Source organism: Gracilinanus agilis, chromosome 2 (genome assembly GCF_016433145.1).
Source record: "Gracilinanus agilis isolate LMUSP501 chromosome 2, AgileGrace, whole genome shotgun sequence".
NCBI classification, from domain to species: domain Eukaryota; kingdom Metazoa; phylum Chordata; class Mammalia; order Didelphimorphia; family Didelphidae; genus Gracilinanus; species Gracilinanus agilis.
The window spans coordinates 446984439-446999909 of record NC_058131.1 but is presented as its reverse complement, the minus strand read 5'-3'; the positions used below and the strand labels follow the sequence as shown (position 1 = coordinate 446999909).

Sequence of the window (15471 nt, the reverse complement as noted above, 5' to 3'; positions counted from 1 at the left end):
GGGGGGGGGGCATAGTCAGAGTAAAGATTATATATGTTTGGGATTCCAGGCTGGTGGTTAAGGGGGGGTCAAGGGGTGGCGGGTAAGGTGGCGGGTGTTGACAGATTCAGGAGCGCCCTATAGTTCCTGAAGTAGCCTTTGTAGTTAATGGTTTTTGGCTGTCTTCCCCAAGCATGTAGGGTCTTTATGCTACATTTGGGAGCCTAATAACACCCTATTATTAGTGACCATGGATTTCTCTAAGACATCCTGACCTGTTAGTAACTTTAGGTTTCTTGAAGCCATGCTGATCTGGGAGTCCCTAGCTTGTTTTTGCTTGTGGTTGCTTAGTTTCTGTGTCATAACTTTGGGGTTCTACACCATCCATCTACTTTTTCTGGATAATCTCTCATCTTGGTTTCCATAATACTGTTATCTCTTCCTTTTTCTGCTGCTTTCTGACTATTCTTTCTTAATACATATCTATATATCTATATATAGATATATAGATATAGATATATAGATATAGATATATAGATATATAGATATATAGATATACTGATTCCTATTTTTGTATTCCCCCTTCCCCCAAGGCTCTCTCCTGGGTCTTCTTTTCTCCTTTTTTTAAAAAAGTTCTTTTGATTCATTTTTTCTCATGTGTTCAATAAGCTTTATGTACAAAGCTACAAAATCTTTATTTCAATACCTATTCTCATCAACTCTTATGTGTTTAGATATGTCCACCTGGAAGCTGCATAAGCATATCAAGCTCAAATGTCTTCTTCAAACCTCCCTGCTTTATTCAAGGAGACCATTTCCCAATTACCGCATTTTACAACCTCAGAGTCATTTTGGTTTTCTTTTCCCTCACTCTCTATAAGCAGTTGCCTAGACCAGCATTGGTGAACCTTTCAGAGATCATGTGCCCAAATTGTACCTTCAAGTCACCTGTGAGGTCTCTACCTATAGAGAACCTGCTCTATAACCAGAGACTAATCTGAGTGGCCTAGTGTGGTCGTCAGACGCAAAGAATGAAACAGATTGGAAGTACGGCTTGTTAGCTCATAATACTCCAAAAAATACTGAAGTAGCCACTTTATTATAAAGGAAATTAAAGATCTCTTTACCCCAAAAGCCCAAGAAAGTTTCCCATAGTTACAGAGAGCAAGATTTTTACTATAGTCAAAACAAAAGCCTTAGAAGCCTCCAGGCGTAGACAAAAAACCTATGCTAAACTATCAACTACATGTGTTATCTTTAAGTGGAGCCTGGGACATCTCCGTTAGGTTGGAAAGCCCCGTCAGTTTCTCGGCCTTGATGGTATTAAACAATTTTTTGAGCCTTATTATTTTACTTTAATTCTCGGCAAAATGCCCTGCCAAGGGTGCGACCTTGGCCGTACCAGCCATCTGTGTTCTCGGGCAAATGGGAACAGAGTTAGCCCCCCTCCTGCTGGATTGCTGAGAGCCCAAAGATTTTTCAATAAGACTATAATGCATTTTGAAGGACGGTGAGAATTATGAAAGGAATCAAAAGAGGAATCTCAGATTTTTATCTTAGATATATCCCACACCTGTCTCGTCCCGTAGTCCTGATAGGGAGGAAAGTCAATACATGGCTCTGCCGGTCTGTATTGATCTTTTGAGGGGGTCCAGATAAAAATATCTACTTGAGATTCTAATTTCTCTTAATAGCTCCCAACACCCACACCCACCCTCCGCATTACCCCAGAGAGCAAAGGGAGCAAGTTGACATGTAAAAAAATGTTCTCAGTCATGGTGGAGAGGGGTAACAGAGCGGTCCCCCCTAGCACACTGGGGCACATATGCTGCATCTTTGCCAACATAAGCCTAGACTTATTCTTCCTTCACAGTTCCTAGCACATGTTACCTTCTTTCTACACAAATGAGTACGAACTTCATCACTCAGTTGTACTGTTGAAATAGTCTTCCAATTGGCTTACCTCATTCTAGTCTGTTTTTCAATCCATTCTAACACAGATATCCAATCAAGTTATTTCTGTGGTCAGAAACTTTTATTGGATTCTTATTGCCTCTAGGTCAAAATACTTGAAACTTCTTCATCCTTTGATCCTGATCTCTTTCCAGACATCTTAACCATTACTCTGTTTCCTATTTCAGTGATGATGGCATAGGTGCCAAAGAGGACATGCAAAGCACTCTCTGTGGGCAAGCACCCTGTCATCTCCCAACAGAGTTCATTACTAGAAAGGCAGAGGAGGGACTTGGGGGAGCTGCTCCCTTCCCCCTCTCCACTATGCCTGATGACACTTTTTCATGTCACTGGCCTCTCTGCCCAGCAAACCAGTGGGAGGCCTTTCTTCCTCCCCTTTGTGGGGTAAGGGTGTGGGGGACAGGTGGGGCACTGAGTCTGGAGGGAAGGCAGCACCGCACACAGTCTTTGGGAGGGGAAGGGGCCAGGGTACAGCACATGATCCCTAAAAGGCTCGCCATCACTGTCCTATACTCTTGTGTTGTAGCCAAATCGACCATATTGTAGAGATCCCATCTCCAACTTTTGCATATGCTTTCTACCACATTTGGATTTAATTTCCTTCTCACCTGCCCTTTAAGATCTTTGGCTTTCTTTGTCGCTCATATCAAATGCTTTAAAAAAATTTGAAAACATTTATTTTTAACAATTTTTTTACATTTTTGTGTCTAAAATGTTTCCGTGAGGTCTCTCCCTTATTGAGAAAGGAAACAGTATGATATCAATTATATGTAAAGTCATGAAAACATAATTTCTTTTTAGCCATGTTGCCAAAAAAGGCAATAAAAATTAAAAAAAATACTTCAATCTACACCCAGAATACATTAATCCTTTCTCTGTAGGTAGATAGCTTTTTTCATCATGAGTCCTTTGAAATTGTCTTTGGATTGCTATATTGATTAGAGTAACTAAATTGTTCACAATTGACTATTATTACAATATTGCTTTTCCCATATACAGTACTTTTCACAGTTTTTTTTCACTTTACTTTGCATCAGATTATAAATCTCCCCTGGTTTTAATGAAACCATCCTGCTTGTCATTTCTTATAGCGTAATTATGGCATAATAGTATTCCATCACCATCATATACAACTTGTTTAGTTGTTCCCCAGTTGATGGACATCCTGTCAATTTCCAGTGCTTTACCAATGCAAAAAGAGCTATTATAAGTCTTTTTGTACATATAGATCATTTTCCTTTTTCATTTTATCTCTGGGATATAGATATAGTATAGTATGGGATATAGTAGTGGTATTTCTGGGTCAAAGGGTTATGCACAGTTTTGTAACTTTCTGAGCTTAGTTCCAAATTGTACTCTATAATGGTTGGACCAGTTTACTACTACAAACAGTATATTAGTGTATTAGATGCTTTCTTTCATGGAATTTTTCCTGATTCTTCTAGTTTTTCATTCTCAGTCTCTCAAATTATGCTCTACACAGGTAAGCAAATGTATATTATTTCCTCTAGTAGAATGTAACTTTCTTAAGGACAAAAACCCTTATATTCTCAGTGCTAGGCAAGAATATTTACTCACAATTAAATGTCTATTGAATTAAATTAACAGATGTGATTTTTTTCTCAATCTTTTATTTTAGAGGGCAGCTGCTGGATTGGCTTCTAGAGAAGAAAATAAAAATGACAGTTCTGATAGAACAGAAAGAACTACAGAGCCAGAACAATCCCATTCTAATACAAGTACTCTTACAGAGCGAGAACCAAGTTCTTCTAGTCTCTGTAGTATTGATGAAGAACATCTCACAGACATTGAAATAGTACGAAAAGTTTTTTCTTCTAAAAGAAGTCATGTTAATTTTGTCACAGAGATCTTTCGACAGGTAAATGCATCTTGTTGCCTTCCTTCCTTCCTTCAATCCAAGACTTCCCGTCTCCAGCATCTTATTCTTTCTCATTTTGATAGCATTCTCTTTGAAAGCTAAAATTTTCACTAATTTTTAGTTAGTAAAGTCAGTTTGTGGATTAGTCTTTGAAATGCTGTTTTTTAATGTGTTTTTTTATTTTTTTTTTAAGAATATATTTCTTGAAAAAGGTCATACATGTTTCAAATATATACTTTTTTTTGTTTTTTTCCCCCATGCTTATTTAATCATAATTTTAAAAATATATTTTCTTAATTTAAAAAAAAAAACTTTTTCTGCTTCATTGAAAATCTCTTGAAAAATATTCATACTTTTAAGTTTTTGAGAATGTATGGAGTATTCAGGGAGGACTAGCACCTCTTATGTAAGGGATTGCCAAGGCCTTTTTAGGGCTGCTCACCTGCCCATGGTGTCCAAATACCATCCAACTTTCATCTGTGATCTTAAGAATCTTGTATGAGCAGTGGCCACACCCTGGTAAAACCATCTCTGCAGATGGCTAAACTATGTTGAAGTAGCTGACAGGAATCAAATCCATTAGCAAGTTACAAGTATGCCTTATCCAAGCATGTAAAAACATCTCCAGTTGAATTAGTAAGTGAGAAGTTTGTTCTAACTGCCGTGAAGAGAGCTGAAACAAGCATTGGAAAGCACTTTTATCTTGTTCAGACATTGAAGCAGCCAGAGTCATCCACTGCATCCTGAGCCATGATTACCAGTGGTCTTAACTCTTTTTCTTGCCACTGTACGTCAATGACTCTTGGAAAAGAGAGTGAAACTGACAACGTTTTTAAACTGTGCCTCATTTAAATCTTTATTTACTCAAAAAGTCAAGATATCTCTTAGCATGAGTTCATTGGTCTTCTTCAAAACTGAAGGACGAACAGCAGCAACATTTCTTGTCTCTCAGTCATTGGTTTTTATTTCATTCATTCAGATTCTTAAGAAGTTACCCCCCAACTAAGGATTTTTACCCCATGTTCTAGGTCAGTGATGGGCAAACTTTTTAAAGAGGGGGCCAAAGGAAAGGAAATGCTCATCTGTCAGTCTGTTTCTAAGGCAACTCTTTCAAAGTTTCATTGCATTGTATTCGTCAGATTAGGAATAATGTCCTGAGGCAGGATAGAACATTTCAGGGGGCCACACCTGACCTGCAGGCCATAGTTTGCCCATCACTGTTCTAGGTTGTTCATTCTTTTTACCAGTCTTTCTGCCATAACTGATCCCTCCCACCCCATTTTTTCCACTAGAGCTTGCTTTTCTTCTTTTTTTTAATCCTTTGTAGGATTGACTTTTGAGTAGGAATCTTTTTTTTTTTTTTTCAAACAAAACGAAAATCTCTTTATCTCCTTAAAGAATTCAAGTTGAACTTGTGCCCAAGTTGTGTTTTTCCCTTAGGCTTTGCTTATAAATTATTTTAGAGTTGACCTCTTCTTTTGAGTTTGTGTCTTCAGTTTATCTGTCACTCCAATAACTCTATGGTGGGATTTTGTTAGCTCTTTTTTTAAGCCTACTTCCTCACTGTGGAATTTATGCTAAGGCATAAAATGTACTATGTACTATTTAGTTTTGTCAGGAATATTCTGAACTGAGTTTTTGTATTTTTTTTTTCCTTTGGATGCTTTCTCAGTATGTTTAATGTTGTGCTATTCTAAAATTTCAGGGATTATGCAGGCTAGGGTTTTACCAGTTTTCAGTGTTCCCAGTCTGGTTTGATCCAGTATAGTCTGAATGCTATTCTCTCTTCCTCTGAACTCTCTGAGTTTCTAACTTGGATTTCTGTCTGAATAATATAACAGTGGGTTTGCTGTTGGTTGGTGCTCCAAGAGATTACTGCCAGACTCAGCCATTGCCAATCAGCTGAAAAGCTCTTGCAGGCCCAAAATGGCAGAATTTCAGGCTTATTTTCTTTAGGTGGCAGTATGATAGTATTAATTACATGTGGAGTTAATAGGAATTGATTGTTAAGTCAAGAGAATATGATGTATTAATAATAGGAGAGTGATTTTTTTAACCTAAAAAGCAAGGAAGCTGCCAGAAGGACTACTTTTTCAAGTTTGTTTACATATCTAAATAGTTGCAAATTTAATATTAGTACTTTTCTGGAAATTTCCATCTTGCATTTTCCTTAGATTTCACTTCCAAAGATCTGTGTTTATCAGTGTAGGTGTTGTCTACATCAGTACATATTGTGACACCTCTATGTTTTAGTCCTCATATCATCACTTGATGGCCAGCCTTTTGGCTATGAGCCTCTCTAAATTTAGGTTAGCTTTTGTCAGATCATAGAAAACTCACAGTCAATTATCATTCTTCCTGCTTTGAAGCTGTTTCCACCTTGAATAGGACCTACCTACCTGATAGGTGTGGTAGGACTATGAACTCTACTAGAATAGGCTTTTAGAACCTGAAGGAAAGTAGGTTACCTCAATGCCATAAATGAGGTAACATAATAGGACTTTTTTGGGTAAGTGCTTTAAAAAGTTTTACATCAAATGCAATTTTCATTCACTACTTAGGTCATCCCCCTGCCCCCCATAAGAACATCATTCTGAAATGATATAAGTAGAAAAAATAGGATTTATTTATGTTCAAACTTTTAATTTATTGCATGAACTAGCATTCCAGCAAGGGTAATTTAATTTGATTGATGAGGCCTCACTACATCTAGCTGGCCTCAGACTCAAACCCTGCTCTTTGGTTATAGCCATTGTAATGCAAGGATGCAACAGAGGCTTTTGCTCTTGCAAGAGTCAACTGTAAACTTCTAGCAGTTAGAAGTCTTAGAATCTTCACAAAAGTTCAGTTGAAATCTGAGGCTTGAAGAGAGCTGATGTTCCAACGGAGGCTCTGCTTTTGGCTTTCGGCTTTGCCTTGGCCTGTTCTTTTGTCTCTGGACAATTTGAACCTAGCTGATTTCTCTGGACCTCTTCCTGACCTCTTATTATACCCCTGTTATCTTCCCTGAAATTCCCTTTGGGCTCTGGGAGGAAGGGTGGTTTGGGGTTTGGTTTTAGACATTGTAGGCTTTCGTTTTTTATAGGCAAGTAGGACATCCTTAAATCAAGCTATCCCTTATTTTATTGATCTAGTAAATACTTTACTTTAAGGCAGCCAAACCTTCCTGACTGGGAGAGCAAGCTCTCTCTCTCAGTCTAACCCTCCTGTGACCCTTCCCCTACCTGCAGCTTTCTCCCTAGTGGCTGTTACAAAACCCAAAACCCCTCTCTCCTTCTGATTAACTCTGGTATTAATAAATTCCCCTTTGTTACCTACTCAAAGCCTCTGGTGAATCATTGTGTCGAAGATTAAGGCAAGGGTTGAAGAGGGAAGGAATTATTTGCTTTTATTTCATGAGGGAACTGCGGGCATCCATCTTGGCAGGAAGTCCATACCTGAGACTTCCTCCTGCCATCAGTTTCACTGACAGGGAGGAACCCTTTGACTCCTCCCTCAAAGGACTTTAGAAACTAACAAGAGAAGCCCTCAAGGCAGATTTAAACATTTCTGACTGGCCCAACTCCTTTGTATCTATAGAGATACTTTTCCTTGCCTTGAAGGGTTCAGCCTATCTCCCCAGTACCCTCTGTCTCTAGCCTCAGTGTCAAGCCTGTTTTAAGCTGCCTCTCCTGAATACCCCATCTATTATTCCCTTACCATCCAATATACCACCTCATTCTTTCCTTCCCTACATTCAACCATCCCCTTTCATTCCTCCTCCCATTACCTACCTCACCTTTATCCCTCCTAAATTAACCTTAAAGATTAAGATTTACTTTATTTCTCTATAACATTTAATTGGCGAGCAAAGTTAGTAAACTACCTAAAATCTTCTGTTACAACCAAAATGAAGTTAGCTAGGATAACATTCATCCTATCTAGCATCTCTATGATTTCATGGTCTCTTATTCAAGGTGTTATGGATTTTTGGTTTAGAAAGGTCCCTAATTTCGTGCAACAAGTACTGGACATATATGATTATTATAAATGGTGTGCTCTGACCCTGGCTGAATGTATTTGTTTCATCCCAACTGCCATAGCCATAATCCTAAAAATCTGGCAATTTCTAGTGGTTTCGAAAAATGTCTTCTCTCAGCTGTGGCAATATTTCAACTCAATTACAACAACAAAGAAAGATGCTGATTCTGGGGAACTTTAGTAGATAACATCAAACTACTATTCCAAGTATTGAAATAAATAAGGGGAGGAAAGGAATTGGACAAGCACACAATTGTCTAAATAGAGATTTTGGAGTCCAAATACCTAGGGAATAATGCCACCAATAATAAATCAAAGGCCAATATCAATCAACTATCTGATTTGACAGCACTAGTATTTTCCTCTCTGCTTTGCATCCTTTGCTCTGACAATTCTTATCCAGTCAACATTACCATTGCTTTTCAAAAAAGCTTATCAGTTGATTGCTTTACCGTTCCACTCATATTCCTTACAATTTTTCCAGATCATGCCTCTTTTCCTGGCTACCAATCTTTCTATGTGTTGCCTCCCATTATTAGAATGTAAACTCTTTGAGGGCTTGCACTATAATGCATTTGTATTTACATAATGTCTACATATAGTAATTATTTTCTTGATACTTCTCACTTAAGTACATGTCTAACAATTATGTTTGAAAATAAGGGTGAGAGAATATTTTCAGACCATAACTTAGTTGGTTTTGATTTTTGGAGAAATTTTTATATATCAAATCTATATCAAAATTAAAACACATCTGCTACTTCAGCAAAGGAAGAATGTAACATTATCATCATAGTAATGTTTTTATGTTTTTGACTAGGCATTCTTATTACCAATTTGTGAAGCAGCTGCTATGAGAAAAGTGGTGAAAGTGTATCAGGAATGGATTCAGCAGGAGGAAAAACCTTTGTTCATGAAAGAGCCTGAAGAAATTGAGGTTACTTCTATAAGTTTACCTTGCATTGAGAATGATGCAGAACCTGATGTCTTATCAGAAGAAGGAAAAGAAAAAGATGAGGTAAAGTTAAAATATATGTGTATGTGTATATATATTTTATCATATGTAGAACATATTCACTTCCCAGAAAGTTTCATAACTATTAATGTAGTAGAACTTTTTTTACTAATTTACTAATTAGGGAGTTTAAAAATAGAATTCAGTATAACTTATAATTAGTTAACAAACCTTTTTCTTTTGCCCACTTATGAAATATGACATTTTTGTTTGATGTTACACATAAAAAGGAATGTTGTTTTTATTTTTTATATTGGTGGGTTAAATGGTATTTACAAATTGATGGATATTATATTAAAATTATGTTCTTTAAATGTTATACATCTTCATTATTACATAGTTTTTGTTCAGTCATTTTTTCAGTTGTATCTGACTCTTCATGATTCTATATGGAGTTTTCTTGGCAAAAACACTGGATTAGTTTGCCATTTCCTTCTTCAACTCATTTTACAAATGAGGAAATTGAGACAATCATTGTTAAAGTGTCGCACATTTAGTAAATCTCTGAGGCTGGATTTGTACTCAGAAGATGAGTCTTCCTGACTCCAGGCCCAAGATGGCTGCAAGCCTCTTCTTCACAGACAGGTTTCACTGTGTACTGGCTCTCTCACACACACATGGTCAGGATACTCTCAGGAACCAGGAGCTTACAGGATCACAGGGAGATGGGAATTGGAGACAGGGTTGGGAAGGATGTTCTGTATCTTCAGATATCTAGAACACAGGAACCTCTAGCTCTCGGGAACAGGTAAGTAAACTTCCCATAGGCAAAGATAGATTTCCCCCACAGGAAGTTCTCTCTCCACGCCTCCTGACAAACAGGAACAACGGACTCCATCAGTCTCTGTGTGTCACCTTTTAAAAAGGTCTCCCATTCCAGAATGAGGTCTAAAAAGTTCTGTGCATGAGATCAGTTTCTCTTTGAAAAATCTATCTGTTTGCAAACTCTCTCTCAGTCCTTCTCCTCGACACCCCCCTGCGTGCAGACCAAAACTTGTTTTGATAAAAATAATTTTGTTGTCTGTACACACACACACTCAATTCCCTTTATTGTATTCCTAATCTAAATTCAAACTACTACACTTACTTATCTACTTCCTATCTTAACTTCTCTACTCTAGGGATTTGAACAAAGGAAAGGAAGGGAAAGGGGTTGTTACAAAGATTAAACAAAGTGCAAACATTTGCAAAATCAAAACATGCAAGAAAATTTCTGAATATAGATACAAACAGCAAAGTATAAAAGAATGCAATAAAATCCAAAAAGTCAAAGTGCAACCACAAAACTTTTGTGAAAACAGTTTGTAAAAACCTATGCTGTTGGGGGCAGCTGGGTAGCTCAGTGGATTGAGAGCCGGGCCTAGAGACGGGAGGTCCTAGGTTCAGATCCGGCCTCAGACACTTCCCAGCTGTGTGACCCTGGGCAAGTCACTTGACCCCCATTGCCTACCCTTACCACTCTTCCACCTATAAGTCAATACACAGAAGTTAAGGGTTTAAAAAAAAAAAATTAAAAAAAAAAAACAAAAAAAAAAAAACCTATGCTGTTAATCTAATACACAAAACAATCTTATCAAAAAATATTATAGCAATGTATATAAAAATAGAAAAATACAATAAAACACAATTTAACATAAGCTTTTACAAAAAACACAATCCATCTGGCTAAAAAATAAACTTATGCAAAATGCATTTTAAAAAATCTAAGCTGAATAGTTCAGAACAAATTCTTTCTATGCTAAATGCTGTTGCTATTACATAAAATCAAACTGTCAACAGAGAATTTTGAGCTAAATATCCTATCTTTAGAATCTCAAGTTTTGTCAACAATTTAACTATGCACATACCTTTTTTATATAACCTGTACATATAATTACATATTGTAAGGGGTAAAAAGGGGTTTTGATTGGGTGAATATTAAAAGGTTTGGTCGCCAGGGAATTGAATAATTATCAGTCCCCAATTTAAGAATAACCTCAAGTCAAAATGACTTTTATGGGAGTTTATTTACAAATGTGGAGAGGAAGAGGAGGAAATAAGGAAATGAGAGAAGAGGATAAGATAAGTAATCTAATACACTAGGTATTTTGCTCTGATCCCCTAGTTTGTTTGACCCAGGGAGATCTAATTAATCCTCAGCTGAGGGAATTTCAGCCTTGAGCCTAAGGCAGGAAAGTCAGAGGCCCAGAGGGTCCTGGAGGTGAATGAAGCAAAAGCTTTAGCCACAGAGTCTCTTTTGAAAGGGAAGTTCCTTAAGAGAAGTTCAGGAAAATTCAGTCTTTATACTCACCATGTGGAATTCCAAAGGAAAGATTTAAGAACAGTCTCACCAGAGTCTCAGGGTCCCAGCTCCAGAGCTCCTCCACTTCCAAGCAATGAACAATAAGAGAGCAGCTGAATTCCCTGAACTCTCTTTTAAAGGGGCTTCTTTTGCATCATTTCCTGTGCCTTCTTCTTAGTTTATGTGTCCAATTACAACAGACACTTTTCTTAGGGGACTGCCCAGGAGGCAGTCAAGTAAATTCTGATTTGTCACTCACTCTAGCACAGACCTCCCAACTTGTGAGTTAAGTGGAGATGTTTTCACCTATGGTGATTAAATCTAAAGATGGGCAAGGTAGACTTAATCTAATTATCACAATATAACTACACAGATGTATATATACATTTATGTACAGATTAGTAAAATTTCTGCATTATAGCAACTATGGACATTAAATTTATCTATCTTACATACCATATACACATAGAAAATCACATATACACATATGTACATGTATTTATATTCCCTATATTACAGTTATGTTCTCCTAACTATGTTACAAATAGACATATTACAAAGCTATGTACATGTGTGTGTGGTATGTACTGTATCTCACTATTTTAATCTCTACATTGATCCCTGTATGTTTCCTGATGTTAACCTAAGTAGAATATCTCAAACAGACCTTCTATTTAGGTAAGACCTTATGAATCTAATATGTATAACTATTTTACTGTTACATTAATCAATTCATAAATACCCATTTATTTATGGATATAGTAGCTAATAAAGATCTTATAACATTTAGTGTAACATATATCCCTTATATATGCTTGTTGCATGCAAACGTACTTATCAAACTTCAGATTCTCCTCTTATGTTGCCTGATGGCTCTCTTCTGCCTTCAGTTGTTGTGTAACTATGTAATGTTGCATGAAACTAATTTGGAAATGTGTTTAATAATAAAAATGTTTAATGCATTTATCTCACAGTCTCGACTCCAGTCCTCATCTGGTCTTCTTTACAGATTTCTGTACAGTCTTTGCTAGTCTATCAGCATCAAGTTGTCTGCTTCTGTCTGCTTCTCCTTCCTGCTGCTAAAATCTGCTTTTATGCTTTTCCTCTGGGCTGCTTGTTTCTCCTCTTCCTCTGGATTTGTCCCCTTATGAACTTTCTGACTGTAATCTATATTTTTGCCTGTAGTCTATATTTTTGCCTGATGAATCTTTCAGCTTCTTCTAAATAACTATTTTCTGTCCCTTCTTCTTCTCCTTCTCTTTCTCTTCCTATATCTCTATTTCTTTATTTCCTTCATCTCTATTTTCTCTGTATTCATTGCTTTCTTGCTCACTAGTTAATTTTTCTTTCTTTGTTTACCCTAGGTACTGTTATTGTGTTTGCTACTTTTCCTACTATTGTTATTTGCTTTTCCCTGATGCTCCCATTTTCTAATTTCTTTTGCTTTTTGTTTTTAGTTTCTTTGCCTCTGTGGGTAAACCTTCATAATGAAACATTTCCTGCACTTTTGTTCTCTGGTTTTTGGTAAGCAGATGCTCCTATCACCTGGGAATACTTAGGTCGAGCTCCATTTTTTATAAATTCTTGTATACTGTACAACTCTGGTGCCTGTTTTGATCCTTGGCAACACATATGATTGCAATAGCCTGTTTTCTCTTGCCTTTGATCTAGGATTTGCATTCTTGTAGCCATTCCCATTCTGTCTGTACCCATTTCCATAAAATTTATTATTTCTATTTGTTTGGTTGAAGACCTGTCCCCTAAATCTGCAATCACGTAAAAAGTACCCTACTTTGTCACAGAGAAAACAACAGGGTGGGCTGGACCTTTTTGGTCTAGAAGTATAGTCAGTCCTAGGTTTATAGGTTCTTAATGCTGCCACTGCCTCTTTTATTTCTGTTTCCTTTAATTTTCTGTTAGCTTCCTTTAATTGATTTATTAATTCTTCCACCAGATCGTTTTTATCATCTGCCCTTTTTTTCTGTCTGTAACTTAGATGTAACAAGCATTTCTAGGGAGTTCTTCCAATCCCATTATCTCCCAGGTAGGGCAGTTTGTTCTAAAGTAATTTTTTACTGGACTACAGCTGTTTTTTACAAATTGCCTCCTTATGTATGCAATGTCCTGATCAGTAAGGTTATCCATTCCCAAAAGATTTTCCCTGGCCTCTATCATCCTGTCCAGGAAAGTTGCAGGATTATCTCCAATTTCTGGTTTTAGTTTCTCAAACTTAAGACCAGGTGTTAGACTCTTTGCAGGAACTTTCATTACTTCAATTAGGGATTCTTTAGCCTGATTTAAAAAGTAGTACCCATCTATGGAATTCTATTATCATATAACACCAGCCTATCCCAGTTTTCCTCCTACTTGTCTGGCTGCTCCTTCTCAGTCTTATTTGCTTTATTTATCCAGGTCATATGCAGTAACTGTGGGTAACTTCCCCTTTTTAAAAAAAAAAAAATGTGACCCTTACCTTCCGTTTTAGAATCACTACTGTGTATCAGTTCTAAGGCAGAAGAGCGGTAAGGGCTAGTCAATAGGGGTTAAGTGACTACCTCCTCAAGCCTTTGCAGTCTGGCTTCTGGACTTCATTACTTGGGGGAAAAACTGTTCCTTCCAAAGTTACTAATAATGCTTAATTGCAAAATCTGGCAATCTCTTCTCAGTATTCGTTGTTCTGAACCTGTCTGCTGCATTTAATAATGCTCTGGGTCATCCTCTTGTCCTGGGTATTTTCTCATTTGGTTTTTATTTCACTACTTTCTTCTGGTTTTCCTACTATTTAATTGTTACTTCTCAGCCATCTTTGCTAATTCATCATCCATATTGTGCTCATAACTATGGGTCTTTCTCAAGACTGTCCTAGTATCCTCTTCTATATATATACAACTCTAATTTATTGACTTCATCAGCTCCCATGGATTTAAGATCAGTTATCCTGATGGCTCATAGATGCATATACGTATATGTATGTTGGGAGGGAACATATACACATACTTGTATCTCCAACCCTATTCTCACCTGCATCACTTATTGCTAACTGTACGCATGTCCAAAACCCAAACTCATTATCCTTTTCTCCATACTCAAAGCTCTTTTCAAACATTTCTCTCAAAGATATCACTGTTCTTCTAGTCTCCTTGATGTTATCTTCAACTTCATATATCTCCCAGCATCCATTCCTTTCTCCCATCCCAGCAAGTCATCTATAAGTAATATTTTTTCTAGGAAAAAAATTTAAGAGCAAGGCAGGAGAGGGAAATAGAAAAGTGGAAAAACTCTGATAATAAATTATTATAATGTACCACACTCAAGGAGCTCTTCTTGATTTCAGGGGCCCAATGCCCAATCTGCTGAATCACACAGCTCTCTAGGAAATAGTAGGTGATTAATACATGTTTATTGACTCACTTACTTCTGAGTAAATTAGTCTACAATTAATTTTTAATTCTTTTTTCTTTATCAAACATAATTTTTACTCTGCTGTTTTCAGTAAATTAAGTGTTCAGTATTTTGGTTTTTTTTTTGCATGTGACATTTTTGATGCCTTATATATGTCAGCTTGTATAAAGGTCCTCATACAACTGAGACCTATGCATATGCCTTTTCATGTCCATTCAATTATCACCAAACTTTTTTTTTTTAAATTTTAAACCCTTAACTTCTGTGTATTGACTTATAGGTGGAAGATTGGTAAGGGTAGGCACTGGGGGTCAAGTAACTTGCCCAGGGTCACACAGCTGGGAAGTGTCTGAGGTCGGATTTGAACCTAGGACCTCCCGTCTCTATGACCTGGCTCTCAATCCACTGAGCTACCCAGCTGCCCCCCTATCACCAAACTTTTTATCATATCCTCCTTTCCAAAACTTTTCCATTCTTTTCTTTATTCCTATATTTCGATTAGAAATTACCAAGTTTTAAAAAGTATTTGTTGAGGTTACTCGTATTTTTTAATCTGTAGTTTGGTGCATATATGTTAAAAATAGATAATATTTGTCTTTGGAACTTTTTTAAAAAGCAAAAAATAATAATTTACCTATTAATGCCCTTTTTATTAAGACTGTTTTTGCTCTTACTTTGCCTGAGATCTTGATTGCTATTCCTGCCTCTTTCCTTTTTTGCTGAGATGTAATAGATTTCAAAAGATCTACTTAGCTGTAAAGTTTTCATCAAGAGTGCTTGGAAGTTAGTTAGCTAATATACCAGGCATTTTGTTGTGTTAGACTTGCAAAGGCAAAAAAACAATTATTCTTCCTAAGGCAAATAACTATATTTATTCTCTCTCTCTCTCTCTCTCTCTCTCTCTCTCTCTCTCTCTCTCTC

The 15471-nt window shown here is 36.8% G+C and overlaps 1 protein-coding gene across 5 annotated transcripts in view; it reads left to right on the top strand.

Moving 5' to 3' along the window:
- Positions 1 to 15471, top strand: part of RALGAPA1 (Ral GTPase activating protein catalytic subunit alpha 1) — a 314150-nt gene that overhangs the window by 61232 nt on the left and 237447 nt on the right. For all 5 annotated transcript variants that reach the window (XM_044664768.1, XM_044664769.1, XM_044664766.1 and 2 more), the window contains exons 10-11: positions 3593 to 3832; positions 8673 to 8870. In XM_044664768.1, the coding sequence (XP_044520703.1) occupies positions 3593 to 3832; positions 8673 to 8870 (438 nt within the window). The remainder of the gene's footprint in view (positions 1 to 3592; positions 3833 to 8672; positions 8871 to 15471) is intronic.